The 20,213-nt window shown below is 35.1% G+C and overlaps 1 protein-coding gene across 3 annotated transcripts in view; it reads left to right on the forward strand.

The window, feature by feature from the left end:
• LOC110371016 (glycine receptor subunit alphaZ1) overlaps positions 1-19,213 on the forward strand; it is a 54,573-nt gene extending 35,360 nt beyond the window's left edge. For 2 of the 3 annotated variants that reach the window (XM_064036688.1, XM_064036690.1), the window contains 9 exons: positions 1,794-1,870; positions 4,288-4,387; positions 7,689-7,843; positions 10,502-10,657; positions 11,641-11,781; positions 13,827-14,056; positions 15,942-16,082; positions 16,383-16,595; positions 17,262-19,213. In XM_064036688.1, the coding sequence (XP_063892758.1) occupies positions 1,794-1,870; positions 4,288-4,387; positions 7,689-7,843; positions 10,502-10,657; positions 11,641-11,781; positions 13,827-14,056; positions 15,942-16,082; positions 16,383-16,595; positions 17,262-17,411 (1,363 nt within the window). In that variant the 3' untranslated portion in view covers positions 17,412-19,213. The remainder of the gene's footprint in view (positions 1-1,793; positions 1,871-4,287; positions 4,388-7,688; positions 7,844-10,501; positions 10,658-11,640; positions 11,782-13,826; positions 14,057-15,941; positions 16,083-16,382; positions 16,596-17,261) is intronic. The other variant, XM_064036689.1, reaches the window with a different exon arrangement.
• Positions 19,214-20,213: the final 1,000 nt, after the last annotated feature.

Raw genomic sequence — 20,213 nt, forward strand, 5'->3', positions numbered from 1 at the left:
TGTTACATAATTTATTTTCAATGCACCTGCATAAAATCCTTCAAACTGAATAGAATGAATGACCTAAAAATAGTTTTCAGTTCTAAAAATTGACAACGACTACCATAGTTGTAGACTGAAACTTTCAATTTTATACTAAAATAGGTTAGGCATGCTAGCACGTAAACGTTAGCACTAAATTTAAATATACAACGCTAACTTAGGATAATAACAATTTTCTTTGACGTCATTACTTCAAAAAACCTCAACTATATAAGCCTTATTACAAACCACATAAGACTCAAAATCGTACATAAAACTTGATCATTAAAAATTTCAGTTCATGTTCATTTCACACTATACAATAAAGAGCCTTGTTATAAGAATAATAGAGCTCAAAATTGAAATTAAAAGAGTAGTTTTTTTTAAGTACAAATATCAGCTAAGTCGTAAAACTGAAACGGAATTCGCTAACTGCTTTAAATTCTAGTTTTATTAAGCCTAAAAATAGTTCAGGCTGTTACATAAATTATGTGGGTATGTTTTTGTCTGTATTCATTTAGCCTTACAATAGAACTTTAGGTAACTGTTGAATTTTTACATACGTCACATAACTACTGAATGTATTTTCAAAGCTCTTCTATGAAATTCTTAAATAAAATAAGCTATTGGCTACTGTAAGAAGGAAATAAATAGCCCAAGTAAAAGGCAATGAAAAACTAAGAAAGTATGAAAAAGTCCAATCATTCATTGATATTTTTACCCAAGCATTTGCCAAACCCGAGTATTGCTACTAAATGTATCGATATCAATGTTTACTTATGCTTAAACTATTACCATACACCATCAAGTACTACAAATTATCTCGAAAACCATTTAACTTTTCGACGACGCAGCACAAACTTCCACAAGTGTACGATATTCCAGAACTTATTTAGTTTTCAAAGTTAGACATCCCCTTATGGCTAAATTAATTTGAACAGTTCCAAAAGATAGTTTTAGAGATAGGAAACTCGTGTCTATAGTCATTCTCAATAATAAGAAAATGTCACAGTCTGTTTGTCTAAAAGTTTTTAAGTAACTCTAAATTGTTTTGAGAAGTCAGCTGTCAAAATAACTGGGAATCTCTTCGTTGAAATAAGAAATGCTTTACTTCTATATCTGGGAAAGATTTGAAGTTCCTACAATATACCTGTGTTCAGGAAACTTTCCAAACTTTTATTTTAGATCCCCAAATAGTTACCAAGCAACTTCTCAGAGGTTATTTAGGTTCATGCTTAAGTTGATCAAAATATAAGTTTATTGTAAGAAGGTGGTCAGCGGCACTTTGTTTCTTTTTCGTTAAGATATTTTGTGTCAAAAAGAAACACTTAAACATTTTTAAATCGGACTAATAGTTCCTCAGCTTAGCCCGTTCAGATAAAACAAGCAAGCTTTTCAGCTTTATAAAGAAATCTCGCAAATATCGACCTTATAATATTAACGTTCAGCAATGCGGTTACTCAAACAAATTAAAACGCACATCGATCATTCTAGAAGTTTGCATAAGTTCCTAAGCTACTCGTATGACCTTTAAGTTCATTTTAAACTATTTTAATACAGTAAAAGCGACGCAAGAATCTCCAGGGAGAATGATTAACATTCCAATATAAACATGGACACATTTATGTAAATAAAATTAGAATATTGTTTTGTTCTATTGGTTATTTAAAAGCTCCGCTTATATGTGGAGCTTTTGCCAAAATGATCAGTGATGTAGTAAATAACTTTCAAAGGAAATACGTTATTAACCGCCATGTTTCCTTTCTTTTCAGGCTCTGTAATGATGTCGACTCGAAGAGGAATCACACACTGAAACCAAGGGTTGTGCTACCTGAAAACTATGTCAAAGGTAAGCAGAATAATCCCTTTACTAAAGTTCTCATCACATAAGTTAACCGCTGTGAAGTTGTCAATGACCGCACCACAGCTGAAAAAAACAAAACACTACTACGTATGAGCGAGACGTTAAGTGGCTGACTTTGGAGGAGCATTAGACGAAATTGTTTATTGTTTGTATGCCAGCAATGAAATCATATCCAAAATTTATTTGTTTCATTCAAATAACACCTTTGCAAGACTCGACTAACCTTGACATACCTAGTCAAAATTTTCACTAAAGCACCACCCATTTTACTGAAAACATGCAAAAAGCAAACAGCTGACTCGATCCCATAAGTAAATACTTAGATAAGGAAAACTCAGTAGAAATCTCTTCCCATAGAGAGGACATAAAAAGAGGGTCAAGAGCAAATATAGGAAAACACAAACATTTCCATGAATGGCACTACTTAAGACCATTACACGAACTCGACTGCTATAACATTTCCCCTAAGTTTCTATACTGATATTATGGGTTGTGTTACAGTAGCAATTTCAGCGCACTGCTAGTAAACCAATCTATCTCGTTGGTCTAATGGTCGCAAGCGTAAAGGGTCCTGGATCGACTCAAAATTCTTCACGAAATGTGGGTTTTAAGAACCTTTTACAAAACAAGACGGATACTGGAAGATGGTGGAGTGACACCCCAGTGCTTAAAAGGGCACGTAATGATGTCCTCGACTGTTACCTAGCAACAGCCGTCGTTCAAAATTTTTCTTTACAGCATTCAAGAAATATTAGGTTTCGGATAGTAGTATCAATAGTAATTTCCGTGGTAGTTTGAAAGGTGAACAAGTAATGAATGCGAGTTTAAGTTCATCTTCCACAGTGCTCAAAATCTCTAGCATAGAACAACACTACAAAGGAATGTCGACGATAAAGCACCCTTTAGCTATTTCCCAGTAATTGTATTGGACAGCAGATGCTAACAGCTACGTGCAACACATTCCATTTATTATCCAGTACAGCTGTGACCACTTGGTCTACAACCACAGTTTTCGAGTCATGGCTTTCAAACTAAGCAAGAATTAAGTTTTGTTTGAGAATGTTCGTGGAATGCTCCGATATCTGTTTAAAAGGTAGCCAATACATACAGTTACTTATTCACAAAATTACAGGTTTTTCAGATCAAACGATATTCATTCGTTTCTCGGCTATCTTCTAAATTGGCGTTTGGTAAACACTTTTCATTCCATCGCTTGCAATTCTGTGTACGTAATCTATTACTCGATCAAAGTTGTACTTTTCATTTTCGTATTTCGACGTATTTTTCGAAACGTAAATAAACTTATTGGCGTTATTGGCTGACCGACTTTTTGACGCTTCGGTGAACTTCGATAAATTGTTAGAATATCTTCGCAAAACTTTTAAAGGTTTTTTTTTCTACTTTTGATTGCTACTCTAAGGCGGATCACACACTGTCAAGCGTCACGTTGCCGTTTGCGGGGCTCCGTTTTTTAATGTTAACCGTAAGTACTTTATTTTGTATGCACACAATATTACACGCTAGAACACACACACTGTGCATATTGTAATGATAATGTGTGATCCGCTTTACGATGGATTTATGTGGATAAGGTCGTGGCGGAGTAATAGCTGCACAGATCGATCGGTCATAGGGTTAAGGCGATTATCACACTGCCCCGCATGATGCAGCGTGGTGCGTGGATGCGTTTTTTTCCGTTGTATGGAAATATCTCCGTTTGTATGGAAAACACGCATAGTCCAACACACTGAAAATGCATCCACGCGCGTTCATGCGGATCACGCACATACATGCGGAGAAACACGCACCTCCGCGCGTAGGTGCGGGGCGAAACGCAAGGTATGGCACACTGATCCCGCAGTGACGCGCGTGATTTTGAATGGGCGTGACGTGTATATTTGAAAATGGAACTCGATGAGAGCCGCTGTGCGTGAATTTACAAAACGCACCTACGCGCGTGAGTGCGTGAAAAACCCGCACGATGATGCAGATCTGCACTCCCGCAAGAACGCGCGTAGGTGCGTCGACACGCAAGATGCAGCGTGATGCGGGGCAGTGTGAAGATCACCTAAACCACGCTTGAAGCGGTCAATCCATGGATAGGTGACAGTCTTGTCATGACGAGCTGGTCCGTATTGCAGAAGGCAAATTAAATTGGTGGGCTCCAGTTGTTATTCGAACAGCTAATCGTTACGGATATTATCGGGTTGCCCGGTTAACTGGGCGGAGGAGGTGAGAGAGGCACTCGCCTCGTTAAATTAAGACACAAAATGGTTAGGAAACAGCTAGGCAGATGAGAAATAAAAAAATATATCAACTTATCGCAGGAATTTAACCTAACAATGACTCCACGTTTCAGTCATATATGCGAATCTGTTGCTAATTTGCTAATATTTCTCTAGAAATGCGGCCACCAGCGCGAAAAGGCCAACCGGTCATCGTGGAGTTCAGCATCTACGTGGTAGACGTCAACTCCATCAATGTTGAAGATATGGACTTCAGGTGAGTTTGTGCGAATCATATAAGCACTCGTGTTGCTCTGTTTGTCTGTTCGCAATTTCTAAAGCTACTATAAGTAATAATACTACAGAATAAGTAATCAGCCGATAGTTGACCCAATTATTTCTTTAAAGAAAATCTTGAAAATCTCCTATCATAGTTTTCAGTCGGTCTGATACCGGCTAAATAATAATAAAAAAAAACATTTATTTCAGGTAATCATAACCCATATTGTGACAATCATAGACCTTAATAGTTATCTTTTAGTTACGGAAAAATTAATTAAAATTGACACATATAACATATGTATAACAATTTTGCCATTTATATTATAATAAATAAAACAATAAAAATTACCAATAAAATAAAATGTAGAATTAATTAAGTAAAATAAAAATAAAATTATAATTATTAATAAGTTTTTTTTACTTTATGACAAGAAAAATAATCTTTAAGTTATTATTGTTTTGATCAATTTCAGAAATATTTACAATACATATTTACAATAAAAATCAAAAACTATCCTAGTAAAACAAACAACTAAAAAGCGTCAAAAAATTCGTCCCCATCGCTGTCAACTGGGAGCGTGCCCAAGAGGCTGGCAGCATTACCTCGTTGGATCGCCATGCTGATTCTTTGTCCGAGGTAATAGCCAGCCTTCTGGTCACGAGAAGCGTCAACCAGCCGCCTAGAAAAATCTTTAAATAGAATGTGGGCATTCGGACCCCACGACCCGAGGGAAAATAAAATTAAAATCAAAATTAAATACATTAATTAATAAATATACCTGATCTCTGTTATGCTCTTGAGATAGATTTCCTAGGTAAGTTCCACCTTCCAGTTCCAAGTAGATCACTTTGAGTAGTTTCTCAAAAGACGCGTAGATTGTATACAATTTTAAACAAAATCGTGTATAAAAAGATATAGAATATAAATAGTTCCCGAAACCCTCCAAATTTTCAAGCACCCTTTTCGCAGAACTAAGTATATGTGCCTCCTATTTATGTGTACCTATTAATAAAATTATTACAAAATGCCTACACAATTAGTTTAGTAAATCCTTTTCAAGTGCGATATTAACTACAAGATATTTTTAGCAGAAAATAAATAGTCTTCCTGTTTTGTTCTTCACTTCCGAATATTTATAGTCTCAGTGAGTAAATCTATTTTAATTAAGAGCAAAATTAATTACGAAAACACGTGTATATGTAAAGAAGTAACAACACGTTCCATTGTTCTAATTGTGTCACACCTTAGAATAAATTGATATCTTTAACGAAAAGATACCGAATTGATAAAATTCAATATAATTATTGAAAAAAAATTGCTGTACCTATAAGGAAGTCCGTTAGGATACGATTAGAACTGAAGTGTGGATTCGACTCCCAGTATAAACAAGGCGTAATTAGGTAGGTAGCCCAAGACCAAAACTTCATAAAAGTCCCCGTCTTTCATCGCTGGTGTCCTATGTGACGGGCATAAAGTTTATATCTTTAGACGACTAAATAATCTACGTTAAAATTGCTTTTACAACTATTCCTCACGCCACTTTGTTCCTAATATCACTTTATAACTTCGGTCAGTCGAAAAATACCCTTCATCATATTAGTTCAAGTTCAAAAGAACCTCTAAAAATAAGTACCGTCAACAAAAACGATAAGTTCGCTATCTTGACGCCGCAAGATCTTTGAAGTTGTGTACGCTGAGAAATCAAAGTCTTTGAGGACGCTTGTCATGAGTACCTTTTATAAAAATAATTATTTCCGACTCCAGAAACCTTTTGTCAATACAAACATTCATTGAAGTAATTCTGGTGTTTTTGAGTACACTGTCATTTTATACGTACCACAGACACCAGTCTCTATGTTTGATGAAACTTGTACTAAGTACCATATTCTTGTACTTGATGATGAGATAAAAAAAAATGATTGATATTATGATAGCATGGGAAATGCCATCAATATCCGTCAGGTAATTTAGATAAATGACGATGATGACAGAGATGGAAAAGCAATAATTGAGATAAAAATATACTCATATTATGTATGGATATGAGAAAAATCGATCTAATAAACACATCAATATACTAAGATAGACATTTCAATTTCAAAGAATACTGTAACAAAATGGTAGGAAATATTCCTGTATGTTACTGTCATCACTATGACTTGTTTAGAGTTGTCATCGACTGGCATGCACGTGTAGATACGAAGCAAATATCGACTGAAATGTTTGTCCTTTACATTTCAGTGTTAAATTCGAACGTTTGTATCGAACTGCATGTTCGCAGGAAAACAGGGGAAAGACAAGAGGAAATTGCAAGTAAAATTGTGCTACAAACCTACCAACAGACCTTATCGCTAAAGGCAATTTTATTCAAACAACCTTCTGTACATTTTCGTCTTAAGGTTATATTCAGTCGCATCTGGTTAAATATCCCGACTCCAGTATAATTAGGGTAACACTTGCAAACATAGCAGTGGCCTCTTAAAGACAATATAATGATGTTGCTGTTTGAAATTAGGTCAAAATAATAACCTTCCTTCCGCCGCAGTCATTTGTAAGGGCTTTTGATCAAGGTTTTTTTCTGTTATTTTAAGAGATCTTTCTTCCGTTCCATGTCGCTATGGAGGGGAAAGAATACTGATGGCACCTGTGACTACTCAAATGCACTTAATGTTTTGTGCATCTGGCTGATCATATGGCAATCGGTCTGAAAGCCATTATTTATGAAAGAAAGGGGTCTATAGAACTCAAAATAAGATTTTACTTTTTGCCAGGCAGGCTATGTTCGGACCAAAATCTGCAAGTCTCTGTTTATAGTTATCGGCACGAATCTTGAGCTCTGACCTACATCTGCGCAGAAGTAATTTATTAGTAAAGAACCAATCCCGAGTGACGGCTATGACGCGATGTACTGCGGGCCAATCACCGCTTTAGCCCTCCCCCGCGCCTCACTTCATACCACAAAAGGGACCCAATAAATTACTTCTGCGCAAGTGAAGGTCAGAGCTCAAGATTCGTGCCGATAACTATATATTGAGATTAAAAAGGTGTAAGGACATTTAGCAACGTATCTAAGCCAGGTGTTTTCAATTGCTGCGGGTTGTTCGATTGCTGCGGGTTGTTCGAAAGAGATACCGCGGCCCTGGCACATAAAAGGCCTATGACGGAACACGACGGTTTTTAGTCAGTAAGAGTCTGACACTCCCTCACCGCTGCTAACCCACAGCGGGAGGGGTCATTTGATGATTTTTGACGTCGTTAAAAAAAGGTGTTTTCAATTATTATCTTCTCGTTTCAGAGTGGACATGTTCATAAGACAGACTTGGAGCGAGAGTCGGCTGCAGCTGCCCGAAGATATTTTCGAGGAAGGAGACGACCACGTGACGTTGCCACCAGAGTTCTTCGATAACCTGTGGCATCCTGACCCTTACTTCTTAAACTCAAAAGTGACAGGTAAAAAATATGCTTATAATCTAGATAGAAAGGTCTAGATAGATATGAGAGAATAGATTGAACGGATCTAAGATTCTCAAATTGTCATATTGTATATACTATAGATAGATAGACCATGGGATTCAAGATGAAGCTCATCATTAGCAGGCTTCAAAATAATATCCTGTAAAGCGTATGGTTCTCCTTTTTTTAAAATGTTTCAAGTCAACTTATAATAGAATAAATAGTTCGTACTAAATTGCTTATTTAAAAAGGTAAACTTTCCTACTGTTTGTTCACCGAAGCTGTCCTTAAAATACGGCAAGGAATTTTGAGTATAATTTTAGTTTCTCAACTCATTATATTGCCGTCTCGAAAGTTAATCAGACTAAATTTTAGCAATGTTCCCAATATAATGAAGACTAACAAAGTTATGCTTTTTAGGAGGAGCAATGCATTACAAACAACGAAGTCCCGGTAATATTAATAAGGCTCCTTTTATATAAAGCTTGTTGTACATGCTATTTATCAAGTTTCAGAATAATTCTATAGTATATACTTGTATAATATCTTGTCAAAACTGAAGGATTTACGATGTTTATTATTTTAAAGGAAATAAGATTATTTCAGTTTGTTTTGATGATGAAATTGCCATCTTTTTTGTATGTGACTAAATTGTTCAGGTTTATTTTGATGTTATGTCGTCCTTAAATTACAAAAATTGTTTCACAAATTGGTACAAATGTTACTAGGTTGAAGCGTCAGATTTTTCAACGAAAACTAAAAATAGCAAGATATTTTTATACTCAAATAGAAAGTCGAAATTTTTAATAAAGACAACCAACTGCTTGTCCTAATAAAATGTAATTGATACTCGCAGAACAAATGGCTGGCGATTTACTTCTAAACAGCACTGTTTTGGATGATTTATTTTTAAGAATGGACTGTTTACGACATGATATAATGAGAACGTTCTCACTCATAATGTGCACATACGTCCATACGCGTGTATTAGCCTCACTAATCGTGATACTTAACATTTTACTCGATAAGTAAAAAAATCATTAAGATGTAACGAAAGCAATTTGTATTTGATTGATGGCAATTTCTTCTTTTTTTTGTAAAGTAATTTTCATATTATGATATAACTTTCATATTATATGTATGTTTATATCAAAAACATGTACAGCGAGCTTTAAATTCACATTGCAAAATATATTGATGCTTGTATTCACGATTTTCACTGCATTTTTGCTCCAAAATACATAATGTAGGTACGTTTGCTTTTCAAAAATTTTGATAATTACGAATTTACCACACAAATGCATGTGAAAAACTATTTTTAAAATATTAATTATAATGTTATAAATTAATAATTATAAAGTTTGAATTTTCTAGCATGTTTTTCAATTTCTATTTATAATATAATTTCTGAAATTTTCACCACAAACTTTTATCTATAGTTTGATACTACCTACACAAAATCTTTTATAGCAAACTTTCACCACTTAACCAATTAATAAAGTTTAAAATGTTTGAGTGAACAAAATAAATTATTGCAGTAATTTTAGCAGACACTGATTTATGCAATATTTAAATATAACTATTTTTGTAAAACTTCATGATTAATTAGAAAAATAATTCAAGTATCAAAACACAGTGTAGTGTAAAAAAATCACATAAACACATAATTTAGTCTTATCCCAAATTACTTGTAGATAGCTAACTTAACGACGGTCACTAAGTTATCAAAGGCACTTTAAGTTAATAGCTTAGGGCAGCTTTGGTGAACACTTGGTTTGAGCACTAATTATCACTGTATAGTCACAAATTAAGTGAGCTTGGACCACGCTAATTTGGACAAGAAATTCAACTGAACTTTATATAATACAATTTTTTTTCTTAGCCCTAACTGTCTTACTGCTGGGCAAAGGCCTTGTCTCCACACCTCTTGATCTTTTGGTTGTCAAACGTTATATACAATATGCAAAAATTAAAATCACCTCTTGTGTTACTGTAGACACAAGAACCTACAGAAAGTGCATTTTATTGATGGACCAAATATTTAAATTTTCAACTCGATCCCAAAGTACTTTATCACAGTTTCTGATGTAAGCCAATTTTGGTCAAAAGTGTCAAACTGATTTATGGGACCCAAAGTTATTTAAATAGGATCATTGGGGTTTCAATTAACAAGTATTGAGCTTTGAAGTGAACTTGACTTTAACTGATGATTGAATCCAACTCGAAATTGCTTTTGGATTTAGAAAAATGGGTGTATTTAGCAAGATCGTGGTTTATTCGCGTATTTATTACCGAGTCAATGGCCGGTCAGTCTGCATCAGACAACATCTTGATCAACGAGGTTGTTATAATTCTTACGTGATTACACATTTTGCTTTTATTGGGCGACTAAACTAGAAAATAACCGTAAAGACAGGCAATATGGTTAAACGGCCAAATCCATTCATACAATGATGCTAAGTTATATGGTAACACAAATTTTCTCCAGTATCAGAGCTCGTCGTTTTGTCAATCTACTATTCTATCCACAAACCTATGTATAATATACAAGAATATGGGCCCGTCCTTTAAAATGACACAACCCGTCCTTAAGAAAATACTTTTTGTATAAGAAAATTCTTAAAAATTCATTCCATCACAATTAATTACTTTCAGAAATCGCCGAGCTGACTCACAAGTTCTCCTCGGTGACGCTGTACAGAAACCAGACAGTGCGATATTCAGCGCGGATGCATGCTATCATTGCGTGTCAGATGGAGTTCCAGCTCTACCCCATGGATATACAGTCCTGTCCTATTTATATTGAAAGTTGTGAGTCAGTTTTGTATACTGTATCTTTTAATTCGTTTTAAAACTAAAACTTCCAGACTAATTACCCAAATAAAAGGAGTAATAACGTTAATGTGAATGGCATTATTTGCCAGCAAGACCAATAAAAAGGGAATTTTCATTCTTTGAGGTGCATGATGTAGTTACTTTAGGATACGAGTGAATAAGCGGGAAACAGTTTTTTTACTGTAACTATCACTTACAGAAACATCCCCAGGATCCGATATTCATGCTGGCCAACATTCATCTCAATATGTTTTTCAATATTACGGTGTTTGAAATAAAAAATGTTTTCTAGGAAATATGTCTGCACAACAAAGCTATTTATAAACTAAAGAACCCTTTAAATAACAAGAAGTTTAATAAACTTACTATTCACAAAATGCTGTAGACATTTCGTTAATACCCAGCAACAAGAGAATTTTATGAATGTACGAATTTTGCAACGATTCACGGGTTATCGTCGTTCGGCGAGAATATTTTCGACACAGCAAATTCCTTCATGGAACTGAAATTGCTGAAATACTCAGTTCAGCATCTGTAGAGGGAGTTAATACTGTGGAGGGCATTGAACCGTCTGGATAGAGTCGAAATCTTGTTTGGACGTGCTAGTCACTGAAATTTTGACGATTTGAAAAAAATATGTCGGTATTAAATTGGTCATTTCTAGACGAAGACTGAATCACTTAAAACTCAAATTCAACATTATTTATTTGTTCTAACTTAGCTACAAAACAACACTTTTTGGGCGTTTAAATTTAATTTAATTTACAGCACCAACTCTTTAACAATTCCTATGTGCTTTTTTTTGCTTTGGAGAAGTGGCATGTCATTTCTGTCTGTAGAAATAATTGTATTTAATACTCAACAATCTTTTATTTCTCTACGATTTATCATCCATTGTCACCACTTATTTACAAAGTGAACCATTCATTTAACATATGTATACGTATTTATCTTTTCAGTTTCATACAGTAACCAAAAAGTCCGGTTTCGTTGGAGCGAGGCAGGCGTGACCATCAATCCTGAGTTGAAGTTATTGCAGTACCACATCGGAGAACCGCTGAGACTTGAAGAAACAAATGGATACATGATCGATAAAGATGGTAAGAACTTTTGATTTTATTTCAGTTGTATGCTTTCCTAATAGAGAAGAAAGAGATGATCTATGAAATTATGACGAATAACAAATATACGGTTGAAAACACAGCGTACACATATGTATTAACTAGCTGGTGCCCGCGACTTCGTCTGCGCAGGTTTAGTATTTCGAACAATATGTTTACAAATTGTAGCCTATGTGTTATTCTGATGTATATGCTATATTATTGTAAAGTTTCATTAAAATCCATTCAGTAGTTTTTGCGTGAAAGAGTAACAAACATCCATACATCCATACATACAAACTTTCGCGTTTATAATGTTAGTAGGATTAAAGAGCATTTTTTCATTTAGCATATACCTACTGTCCCACCGCTCGCTAGGCAAAGGTCTCTCTCATTGCCTTCCATCTATATATGTATGTATGTATAAGATATACAAAACATTAGCCCCAGGCAATGCTTGCTTATTTATATTTATGTACTCATTTCACAAACATTGTGGGAATTCAATAAAAGAGAAGCGTTTTATTTACGGTTTTGTTGAACATCAACAGTCAAATGTTTTAAAAACAACCAATTGTAGCTTGAAATAAAGTAATATTAACTCGTTCAATTGTTAACAACTTTGCTGTAAATATACTCGAGTGAATAGATATCCTTTTTGATAGGCTTGTAACCCAATTCCCGGATTACATGTTTGTGACGGATGTAGGTAATTTGAGGTCAATTTTCCTCAAGCTTATCAGTGAAGTCAACAAATATAAGCTTTCTGAAGATTGTTGAGCTTTACCGCCTACAATAGAAACAACGTTAAACTTTTCCTCATTCTAACGTCTCGCAAGTTTTATCGAAACATTTTTGGGAGATGACTTTTGATACGTTTTTACGTGTGCTAAGTATGAATGTGGAGGGATGGAGAGGCAGAGGTAGACCGAGGAAAAGATGGATTGATTGCCTGAAAGAAGACATGAAGCAAAAAGGAGTGGATGTAAGTATGACGTCTGACAGAGAGGAATGGAAGAAAAAGACATGTTGCGCCGACCCCAAATGACTTGGGAACAAGATGATGATGAAGATGATGATGACTTTTGATACGTTTTTTATGGTTTATTGAAATCTAAATATGTTCTACGTGATGACACTTTGGAAGACCAATCGACTTAAGTTGCTCCTAAGTAACGATCTTGTAGACAATATTAATATGTCTCTATTAGACCTCGGGACTATAGAGTCGAGCCGAAGTGGGGCCGAAGCCCCACTTGACAAACACGCTGAAGCCTTTATGAAACAACTGATGAAATGATGGCACAAACAAAATAAACTATTATAGCCAAAATGTATGTAGGTATAACAATAAATGACGCTCAATATATAACAATATGCTTTATTTTCACATACAATATGAAAATGTTTGGCTTTTCAGTAAATAATTTATTGTCCTGAAATTTTTCATTACCTTCACATGCTACGCGGCTATCTATTTCATTCGAAAGGAGGATTATTAAAATTATTCATTTTATTTATAAGCTATTGTTACCTACGGATTTAAGTTAAATTATTCGAAAGTAATTTAATAACGTATTGGCAGTGATTTATTTCTGAATGCATTCTAAGTATTTTTAGATGCATGATATACGAGGCTATTTATTTTTGGACGTTATTAAAGAAAGTATTTTTGGTAAAAAATAAAGAAAGAAACATAGTAAGAATGAATTAAGTATTAATGAATAGAAAGATGAAAGAAAGATCGAAGAATAAATTGTCTGAGAGATGATATATTAATATGACGATTGACGTAGAGGAATAGAATCTGAAAATATATAGCGACGACCCCAAATAAATGGAGAGTACGACAAGAGGAAGAAAATTATGTTACAGCCTTGTGTTCGTCCCAATGCTGAGCACAGGTCTCCTCTCACACGGAGAAGGATTGAGCGTTAATCACCTGATTTCAGACTTAATAGTCCAGGATACCTCGAGATGTTTTCGAGATTAAAGAAAATATTTTTTGAAAAAAAATAACGATCCTCTTATTACTTCTTTTACAGGTAACTACTCAAGACTAGTCGTATACTTCAGATTCGAGCGTCAAATCGGTCACCACTTGATACAAACCTTCGCGCCTTCCTCGTTGGTCGTGATGCTATCCTGGTTCAGCTTCTGGCTGGACCTGGATGCGATTCCTGGCCGAGTCACCCTGTTGGTGACTTGCATGTTGACTCTTGTCACCATGTTCACTGGTCTGAGAGCTGATATTCCACCTGTGGCTTACGTTAAGGTAAAGTTTTATTTCTAGGTACCAATGACAAAATTATATCAACTAGCTCGTACCTTCCCGTGACCCTTGGGAACCACTACCTGTATCCGGATAAAATGTATATAGATATGTATGTAGCTATGATGGATAAGTTACTCGAAATACTTTAGCTTCCAAACATTGCAAGCATTTTTAAATTGATCCATTAGTTTCGGTACCTTCAGGGTTCAAACAAAAAAAAAACAAAAGAGTACAAAATAAGTAAAATTATAAAAATTTTACACTGTAAAACAAAGTAAAAAAGCATACAAAACTAAAAGCTGATATTTATAGTTGTATGCTTATTATTCTCAAGAATAGTTTAGAAAACAACTTGAAGCGTGCTCACAAAGTTTGTTAACAATTTACAACTACATGTAAATAGTTACAAATGAACTCTTTGACTTCGAAAACAGTTCACTTCTACGTAGCGTTTATTCAATAAATTAACAATACCTGAACATTTTTTAAATGTAGATATTTTTTTATTTATTTTGTTCTTTTTAACCCCACCATTGTTATGTCTGGACACCATTATTTTAAAGATCACATTTCAGTCAGACCTGGCACATCACATCCACAACACAACCTTGATCGGTCAACCAGTGCGGCTGTCAGTAATCCGCTAGCTCCTCAGTTGATTGCATGAAAGTATCTATAGTATTTTGGAAGTTCTATATATTACCCAGGCAGATAAAGACGTGGATAGCAGCTAGTAAATTATACACATTCTTTAACACAGATTAAAGTGTGTTCCATCCCTTACATACAAATCAATTTAGAAATTTCTTTGACATACAAGGAATATATCTAAGCAATAAAATGTTAGCTTCTGAGAAAAGAGGGAAAACGCAGATTTTCCGCATTTCAAGTGGTATCTAAACAAGTTATGTCTTATTTTATTTGAATACTCGTACATAGTTATCCTGTTTTCACTGTCAAATAAGTTATAAGGAAAACATGGACTTATGTCAATCATGAAATAAACGAGAGATAAAATATCAGGCTTATCTTGTCCAAAGGGAAGATTCTTAGTTTAATATTAATAAGTTATTTACCTTATCTTATTTCCTTACCTTCATAAGGTGATTCCCGTTGTTTAACACGTCTCCTAAGGGAATTGCTTACAAATTACCGTTTTCTGGCTTCATTGTTTGAGAGTACAATTTATCTTCCTTGATATTTTATCAAATAGGAAATAATTTAGGAGGTAATCAAATATTTGGCATTATTTTAAAAAAGTAAAATAAAATCTTTATGTAAAACAAAACTTGGTGTCAGAAATTGTGTTGCTAAGCGCTTAGATCGGGAACGATTAAATAGTTCTTGCGGTCAAGTAAATTAACACTCCAGCGGCTTCAAATTAGCTTCGAAGAACGAGATAGCCGCAGTGTCGCCGAAAAGCAGTAACAGCGCTTTGCCCGTTTTAACTTGTTTGAATTTACAATGGGAGATTACAGGCGCGTGGCACTTTGTGACTCAATTGAAAGCGCCCTTAGACAAGACACAAGTGTTCCTCTTATTATGGCATATTAAGAAGTTCCCGAATTATTGCAAATAATTGAAATATAAGCACATTTCCAGGACTTTTTTTTAACGACTTCAAAAATCATCAAATGACCTCGCTGTGGGTTAGCAGCGGTGAGGGAGTGTCAGAGTCTTACTGACTAAAAACCGTCGTGTTCCGTCATAGACATTTTATGTACCAGTGCCGCGGTAACTCTTTTGAACAATCCCGCAGCACATTTCCAGGTCTTAGACATCTGGATGGCACTTTAGTATTTATTTATACGGATACATTTTATTTGGGTGCATAAAGTGGCTCCTAAACTGTGACAAACAAATAAAATATCAATATATTTTGCAGGCCTTGGACCTCTGGATGGCTGGCTGCATGATGTTCGTGTTCGCGGCTCTGGGCGAGTTCGTGGTCGTCAAGGTTTTGGACAAGCAGTATCAGATGAACAAGACCAAAGCCCAGGAGTCTATGCCCAGGATCATCCCGGTGGTAAATATTATCTTCTTGTTGAATTATGTTTTACTGCAATGTTTTTTTTTTTGTCAAGGAAATGATTTGTAACTGTATGTAATAAATATTGCAATATATTGAACGTACCTTTGCATAGGGTATGGACTGTTTAAGCATTAATTTATCGGGCCTATTTCTTGACAAATTCATCCTCCTCCAAGGAAAAGCTCAAAGAAAATTAGATAATTAAAAAAATACGTCATTTAAAAACCCAGCACCAACCAATGACCTCAATCCAACCAACCAGTTCGTATACCAACCAAGATTATTGAGACAAAGATGTTTCGTTATCTCTGGCAGCGTTTGAACGGAGAGAAGGGTTCGTGCGGGACCCTGGCTGCCTGGGAGGGCAACCAGGTGAGGTGTCGGAAGGTTGACCTAACCTCACCTACCTCCCCCCCGGCTGCCACGCCAGCGGTGCACCCAGCACCGTCGGCAACGCATAACACCGCTCACTTGGTTGGCGTTGAAAGGAGGCAGAGCATATTACAGGTGAGTTTTAACATTTGATAGCTCGTTTTAGAGATGGGATTAGTCGATGTCATCATAATAAGAAAGGTTGTGACAAAGAATAGGAATATTTCAACATTTTTGATGAATCCAATTTGAAAACAAAACTTTTACATTACTTGCCAGAATAACTATGATTTTTTAGTTACAGTAAAAAAAAAATTTGTTAATAAGTTAAAATTTTCCTAAATGGAAAAGTAAATAAGCGAACATAATGAATATTACAATTACAAAAATTCAAGCAAAAAAGTTAATGTTTTGTCCACAGCAATTATTCAATTAAATTTTCATTTTGTGCAAAATCATAATTATTTGTACAAAAGCTTCCGTTTTCACAAAATAAATTGGTACGTGGTTTATCTGAATTGGAAGGGACTCGTTGGTATTTCTTTAAAGAAAATATTTATTAATTAGCTTTGTAGCTGTGGAAATTCCCTTGGATTGTTCAAGCTCTTGTTTCATAGTTAATTTAAATTATTTTCCATAGTAAACAAGATTTGTTCCCATATTTAATTAGTTGTATTTGTTTTTCCAATATACATTTTTCTTGTAAACAAACATGCTGAATAAAGTATAATTTTAAATGATTTGAGGAGTTTATAAAGTAGAGAATATTTATTTAATGCTAATTATTATTTTTTCCAACAGGTTGCCTGGTTAGACGCCGACACTGGTCAAGAGCGAGTGCTGTGGCGGGAAATCGATAAACTTTCCCGCGTCGTGTTCCCAGCACTATTCCTTCTTTTCGTCACTATGTACTGGCCCGTTCTCCTGCTAAAAACTAAAACATCTTCATAACAATTAGATATCTCGAGCAATACTGTCGCTGCCTGAAAAGCGTTGTTTTCAATTCAATGTGAAAAGGTTTAAATCGATGCCTGAATATATCGAGCACAAATGATTGAGGATTGTTTTAATCGAATAGGCATATCGAGTTATGGAATGAAAAATATTCCAAGTATTGTGATGTTATCGATTTGAAAAAATATCGATAAAGATAGAGTCCGTTTCCGTTTGATAAAATTATAAAGCAGAAAATATTTGTCTAATCGAGAAAAATAATGAGCAATTTGAAAATGTTCGTCCAATTTTCAGTTGGCCGTTGAATTTTTATGCTTGTGTATGATAGTTTAGGAACATATCAGAATTTAGGGAAGTGAAGTATAGTAATAATATCGACAATATCGATGAGTAAGGGAACTTTCTAGAATCTTTCTAGAAGAAGGTTTCTGAACGAGGAGGAATCTTGATTTTAGATATAAATATAAGTAGCGGCTTATAAAAAAAACTTTTTTTTTCTTTTTCTATCGAAAAGTATTGTAAATTGTACGAGAAATTGCACAAAATAAAGTCCTTTTAATGATAGAAACATTATTAATTATAAAAAAAAATAAAGTATAATATACAAAATATTATACTTATTTTATAATGGTGATATGTATAAAAATATGTATTATAAAGAAAGTTTTAAACTCTTAGATATTTTATTGTTATAGACTATAAGGTGCTCATAGATAAGCTATTTATTAGAGCATTCGTTACACAGAACTTGTTATTTTGAAGCCAAGATTACAATTTATAGAAATACGATGTTTAAATATCCTGTAAAAAACACAAGATAAGTGATATGCTAGAAAACCATAAAAGAAATAATAGTATAGTTTAAAAAATATGTTGTTAGAAATCCACATTTATTTACGGGTATCCACCTAAATATTTATATTTTTAGGAAAAAGCGCATCTAAGTTTTAATTATACCTAAAAAAACATTTATTTAAGAAATGTATATTTCTAAACTGTTTATTATTTATTTTTCAGTTTCATTAATTTATAATAAAAAATAATTATTATATTTAATTTAAAATTAAGGTGCTTATAAGTCATCAGCGTCATTTTGACATATTGTCGCAACCATCATCAGCTTTAAACCATTGTGATAGCGTTTATATTAAGATTTTTATATTTATAATTATTTAATTTAATAGTCATTTCGTTCGTGTAGAATTAAGGTAAAATATAAAGAATATAAGTTAATATATTTTATTATTTTCTCAAACCCATTATAAATTATTATGTAAAGTTTTAACATGTCTGAAAAAAATATTTTTTTTTTAATCGGCGAAAGAGGGAAGAAAACAGATTTTATTTTTTTCCATATTTCAAAGTAATGACTAAGTTAAAAAGGGCATTCACTCTCAAGTATTAAATACGTCCATTTTAAAGAGGAACCAAAAATCTTTTAATATGCGAGTTATTAATGGAAAAATTTATGGAATTCTGGAGTGAACAATTTTAATGAAAAGTGATTTATTATTAAGTAAAACGGAAATATTTGTCCCGTAAAGTCCATTGTTGCAGTATATATTGTACAGTATAAGTATTAAAATATAAATATATATTTATAAAATTATAAGTATTAAGATACAAATTATAAAATGTATAGATTATGATATATATAAATGCTTTAGTGCTAAAGATACAAGCTCATATTGTCACGGATGCCTTACTGTTTGACGATTTTATGCGCAAAAATTGTATTTAGGATATTTTTGTTCAACACAGTGGAAATAAGTCGTATTGTTAAATGAATAAAAAATGGTTTTGTCATTATTTGTTTCATTTACATATCTATACTAATAATAGGTATTATAAAAAGGTTTTTTTTATTTATTGTTGTTTGTTTAATTGTAATGGATCCTAAACTCAAAAACTACTGAAACGATTTTAAAATATTTCACTGTTAGAAAGTTATACTATTTTATCCCGGTACGGGCAGTAGTTTCCAATTTTTTTTTTTAATCAGTTCAGAGTAGTCTGAGCCCTTTTTTTTTATCGACGTAAAATCATCAAATGACCCCTCCCGCTGTGGGTTAGCAGCGGTGAGGGAGTGTCAGACTCTTACTGACTAAAATCGTCGTGTTCCGTCATAGGCCTTTTATGTACCAGGGCCGCGGTATCTCTTTCGAACAACCCGCAGCCCCGGCAGGCCTTGGCCCTGCTGGGCCCCGCTGGGGTTGCTGACGTCTCTTTGAGGAGCGCGTGGAACAACGCGCGCCGTCGACACGGGTCTGTCGTCTAGGAAGACAGAGGGACGATGAGCCACCCGAACTCACCGCCCACAGACCCACGCCTACGGTGGCCGGGAGTCATCTCGCGACACCCGGCGCCCATGGTGTCTACCTGGTCCAGCGCGGCGGCTGGGATGAGAGGTGCGAACTCTCTGGCGTTCCGCCTCCTCCTTCTCGAGCATGACCGCTTCGCAGAAGGAGGCGACGGCATCCCATTCTCTCGCCCCGGACCATGGCCTGAACCAGGGCCGGACGCGAGAGGCCGCCGCCCAAAGCCTCGACGAGGACCCGGCGGTGCCCTTCCCATGCGGGGCACACCTGGACTGTGTGGTCCACCGTGTCCTCGGGGCTGTCCGCACAATGGTGACACCGGGCGCCTCCTCACGACCGATGCGGTGCAGGTACCTCCCGAAACAACCGTGTCCGGTGAGGACCTGCGTCATGCGGTACGTGAGGGCGCCGTGACTCCTCCCGAGCCACTCCTCAAAGAGGGGACTTACCGCCACGATGGTGGCGTGCCCTGCACTGGGTT

Source organism: Helicoverpa armigera, chromosome 10 (assembly GCF_030705265.1).
Source record: "Helicoverpa armigera isolate CAAS_96S chromosome 10, ASM3070526v1, whole genome shotgun sequence".
NCBI classification, from domain to species: domain Eukaryota; kingdom Metazoa; phylum Arthropoda; class Insecta; order Lepidoptera; family Noctuidae; genus Helicoverpa; species Helicoverpa armigera.